The 4,967-nt window shown below is 45.8% G+C and overlaps 1 protein-coding gene across 1 annotated transcript in view; it reads left to right on the forward strand.

Moving 5' to 3' along the window:
• Window positions 1-2,303: 2,303 nt before the first annotated feature.
• LOC105306252 (E3 ubiquitin-protein ligase TRIM68) overlaps window positions 2,304-4,967 on the forward strand; it is a 10,529-nt gene continuing 7,865 nt past the window's right edge. Inside the window, exons 1-3 of the mRNA XM_023523896.1 lie at window positions 2,304-3,323; window positions 4,093-4,347; window positions 4,474-4,946. Of these exons, the coding sequence (XP_023379664.1) occupies window positions 4,521-4,946 (426 nt within the window). The 5' untranslated portion in view covers window positions 2,304-3,323; window positions 4,093-4,347; window positions 4,474-4,520. The remainder of the gene's footprint in view (window positions 3,324-4,092; window positions 4,348-4,473; window positions 4,947-4,967) is intronic.

Genomic DNA, 4,967 nt, shown 5'->3' on the forward strand with positions numbered 1-4,967 from the left:
TTTTTTTTTTGTAGTAGTAGTTAAATAGATTAAATAAATAAAGTTGAGGCCTAAGGTTGTGTGAAACTTAGTGAGGCTGTGGCTCATACTTCTTCAGAGAGAGAGAGAGAGAGGAAAACAAATGGGGGTCTCTCAGCAAGAAGAATCGTTTGACATGCAATGTGATCAGTCCTTAATCTCCTTCTACAAAGTCAGGCTTCAGAATTTTGTATAAATTCCCTATCCTTTCCTTAGCCCTACATCCTCAATGCCTGCACTTCCTTCCCTGCCCCCAATCAGTTCTCAGTCTGGCTTCTCCTTTGGAGGCATTCCTCTCCCAGAGCACAGATAGACACCATCTTACAGTTAGCCATTCATTTTGTTGTCCTGGTTTGTCCTGGATTCAGGGAGAGTGTGGAGGTCTGCAGTTAAAGCCATGGAGTGTAGCAAAGACAGAGCATTACCTGGACATACCTGTTTACTTCTCACAGAAAACAAGGAACCTTGAGGGTGGCTGAGAAAGAGAGGCTTCTCTTCCTGGGGGTGGGGGGAGGGTGAACTAACCTGTTTTCCAAAGTTCTCTGTCCAGACTTCCTCTCATGAACACAAGCCTCCACCCCCCCAGCAAACCTAAAAAAGGTGCCCTTTTGCAGGGCCCTTGAGAGTTCATCATGGTTATGGATAATTGCAAGTTACAAATGAAAAAGATATCCTCATTAACTCTTTTAACTCCGCAGAAGCTCCAGAGAAGTACAACCAACTTAATCTTGAGCTCTGTAAGAGCAGAGACTCAGAGTGTGACTCGTAGTTGTAATTCCAGCACCTAGCACAAAGTGTTGCAAAAAAATTGATGCTCAATAAATATTTAAAGTGGCCTGTTTCAATTCATCTAGTCCCTATTCCGTTAGGACAGCCATTTCTCTAGATGGAGGTGAGACAGGAGTCCAACTCAGACCTCAGTTACCTCTTCTTTTTTTGCTCATGGTCCCATTTGTTTCAGGAATTTTCTGGGTTTCACCCTTCAGAATTTCAACCATGGCCTGGGCCCTGTCATTAGCATGAGGATCCAAAAAGTGTAAGTCCAAACTGTGAAATCTTTTGGAACTGAGCTTCTATTGGAGAATTTCCTGGTTATTTTCCACGTCGACAGGATGTGCCTTTATTTGCTTATCCAGCAAACGCCTAAGTATCAGAAAAGGTTAAGGTGTAGAGAGTCCAAAGAAGGACCCAGATTACTGCCTTTAAGTAGTAGTTTGTGTGTGTACATGTCTGTATCTGTGTGTTTGGGTGAAGGACGGGTACCAATTGTTTAATTTTTAATTTTTATTTTTTAATGACAATTTATGACCAGAGATTCCACTTCTACTCCACCAGTTCCCAATATCTGCTTCTAACTTTAAGTTGGGTTGTGGCAATAGTGATGAGGTGCCTGCTGGAGTGTTGAAGGATAAGAGTTTCCCAAGACAACTCAGGAGGTTGTTTTTCTGTTTTTGTTTTTTGTTTCATGAGAACCCAGTATCTGCAGCCTGGAGCCAGGAGAGGTCGCTCATCTTGCTGGAAACTGCAAAGCCCATTGCATATATGGGCCCAGCCCTACGCTAAATTGGGTTACAGAACCAGATATAGCTGATCTCAGGCCGGTGAGTTTAACATGAAAAACTGGCAAATGAACAGCATCCGGTCTAGTGCCGTTACCCTAAAGAAACGAGCTTCGCTCTTGAAGAGCCACTAGTTAGCCACAGCGGAAGTGTAAGACGGAAGTGGTATCTTGGACCGAGAGCCAGCTGGGCCACTGCTAATGCAGGGCCTAACCAGCCTCACCCGGGTATTTCCACCCTTCGACCTGTCCACGGACTGATTCCTGGGCCCCTTTACAGTTCACGTAGCTCTGAGCTGAGGAGACGACCAGAAAGACCGAGATAGCCGAGAAAAACCTCTGCCACGCCGAGAGGCGTGCAAAGCCTTCGTCCCCTCTTCCAATTGGCTGGGGTTGTCCAGATCCCTGTCCGTGATTGGCTACTCCCATAAAGATGCCGGCGCCTGGTCCAGACCACCGCTCATTGGCTCGGGTTCTGTGGGCGGGGCATGGGAGCCCAGAGAGAGAGGGAGAGATAGAGAGAGGGAGAGGGAGAGAGAGAGAGAGGCAGAGGCAGAGGAGCGGGTTGCTGCTGGGGCCTTCATCTTCCCGAGGGCGGTGAGTGCCCTGCTGGCAGGGCCAGCCGCCTCTGATGCTGTGGACACTCGGCAGTGGGAACCAGGCGGCCCCACTTTAGGTTTTCGCCGCGGAGCGCTAGTCCGGACTAAGGAGGGAGGTGGGTAGACAGCCGTCCTCTTCTGTAGTCAAAGGTCCTGCAGAGTCACCTCACTCTGTCCCCACCCGCCCGCTACCCTATGCCCTTCCCCGCGCCCTGTGGCCATCCCTTTCTACTATCGGACCTCGGAGATCCCCTCCCGCCCTCGTCCCTCTCCTCACTCTGGTTCCGCCTCTCGAATCTTTTCCAAGCTCCGCTTCCTCCGCTCAAATGTCTTTCCCACACTGGCTCCCCACCCTGCCAAAGTCAATTTCGAAGCAATTAAACATTTTAATAATTAAAGTTTTGTCAAAGTAATTTAGGTATAACAAAAAAATAAAACAAGTAGATCTTATATCTAAGAGCAGTAGCCACCCACCTTTTAACTAAATCCTTTTTGCAGAGCCCACCGCTTTTTTTAATGTTTAGATCTTTTTATGACCCTACTAAATGTAAATAATATGCTTGCACCGTATTTCTTGATTTATCTTTTGGTTTTTTTTTTTTCCTTTCCTTGTTGCCCCCATTTTTTATTTCTATTTTCATTCTTTTATTGATCTTTGTAGCTTTAAATCATAAATATCAACCTGCATCGTGTCAGCTTTAAGTGGTAACTCTTTAGCGCCCCTCTGTGTTAGGTGAGGATATTGACACTTCTTCCACTTCCAACCTGCTATCAGCTGGACCTCAACCTTCAACAGTTACATTTAATTCTCATATATTCAAAAAATATTGGAGGCACTGTTCTTGGCATCGGGGATATAGCAGTGAACAAAACTGATAATGTCACTATCTTCATGAAACTTCCAGTGTAGGAAGTAAGACAATGAACACATGAATGTCAAATGATTAAGAGCAGAATCATAGAGAAATCATTTCAAGCTGGGAGAAGAGCAGGAATAAAGTGGGGTAGAATGAATGAACATGGGGTCTGCAGAAAAGTGTGGAAGTTTCTCTCTTTGCTTGTCTGGGCATAGGTGCTGTTTCAAAGGTGAAGAGCAAGAGCTTCCTTTTGGACTGGGTGCTGGAACACCAGGATAGACTCTTCAGTGGGTTAGTGATTTTCATAAAACTAGGTTTTAGGATACTAGATCCCACAGTTTGGTAGTGGTAGTGGGAGGGAGTAAGCAGGAGGCCAGTGAGAAGGCAGGAACAGCTGCTGACCTGTAACAAAGAGTCCTGCAAGGTCTCTGTACTGCTCCCATTCATTCAAGAAGACTACGTGGACTACCTAAAACCACAGAGATTTCTCTTTCCACTTATATTTTTATTATTTAAAGCTGGAGAGGTTAGTAATTTTCCCAAGATAGAATGGTGGAGCCCAGGACCAAGTATCTGTAAAATGAAAATAGTAGAATAATGGTTTCTACTTAGAGTTGTGGAATAAACTGAGCTAATCCATGTAAAATGCTCAGAGTAGTATAAATTCCATACCTACATATGGCCCTGGCAGAAATCTCAGGTTTCTTGCTGGAGTAGTGACTTCATCAAATGGGTTCGATTAACATCAGATGACCTCTGATTTTATCTTCCCAGGGGTGTTGTTTCATCTCTGCTTCTAACATATCACTGAAGGCTGAGGCAAGTGTCTGGGCATCTTAGGAAATGTTGGTGCTGGAGAAGTGGGCAAGAGTTTACAGGGTGTGGGGAAAGGATTGCTGGTTCTCTTGTACTTTACACTTTAGTGTGCATATAGGCACACCAATTGAGCATATAGGCAATGGATTTCTAGCATATTACCTTTTTTGTCCCTTGAAGTATATAAATATACATATAAACAAACCAGAGAGTGAGACTGAGGATATTTCTGGCCTTATTTTAGATACTGAAACACCCCATTTTATATGACCTTATCCATATTCAAGAGAAATAGTGCTGATCTGAAGAGCGTGTTTGAGGTGGAGTGGGGATGGTCAAGTGAATGAACCCAGAAGAGGGTCAGAGATGACCAAATGAATGAAAACAGAACTTCTAACATCCGCTTACTCGGGCATCTCTAGATGTCCCTCTGTGGTTGGTGTGAGCAACGCGACCCATTCAGAACTTCACTTGGGAAGGCCAGTGCTTATTAAACAAGGTCAGTAAAGGACTGAGGAAGGATCCAAAGGAGGAACTTGGGTTTTTGACTCACTAATTATCCCTTTTGCTGATCCCTCTGCTCCTCTCTTACCTTTTCCTCTTATTTTCCTTTTCTTTTTCTCAGCTTTCATTTTGCCTGGTTCTGTTCTGAGGAGGGTGTGAGAAGGAGCCATGGATCCTGCAGTGCTGGTGGAAGCTGTTGTGGAAGAGGTGGCCTGTCCCATCTGCATGACCTTCCTGAGGGAGCCCGTGAGCATCGATTGTGGTCACAGCTTCTGCCAAGGCTGTATCTCCGGACTCTGGGAGGTCCCAGGGGAATTCCAGAACTGGGGTTACACATGTCCCCTCTGCAGGGCTCCAGTCCAGCCAAGGAATCTGCGGCCTAATTGGCAGCTGGCTAATGTGGTAGAAAAAGTCCGTCTGCTAGGGCTGCACCCAGGAATGGGGCTGAAAGGTGATGTATGTGAGTTCCATGGAGAACAGCTAAAGATGTTCTGCAAAGAAGATGGCCTAGTCACATGTGAAGCCTGCCGCCAGTCCCCTGAGCATGAGGCCCACAGTGTCGTGCCCATGGAGGATGTCGCCTGGGAGTATAAGGTGGGAGATGGAGGTTAGCCA

Source organism: Pteropus vampyrus, unplaced genomic scaffold (assembly GCF_000151845.1).
Source record: "Pteropus vampyrus isolate Shadow unplaced genomic scaffold, Pvam_2.0 Scaffold431, whole genome shotgun sequence".
Lineage (NCBI taxonomy): Eukaryota > Metazoa > Chordata > Mammalia > Chiroptera > Pteropodidae > Pteropus > Pteropus vampyrus.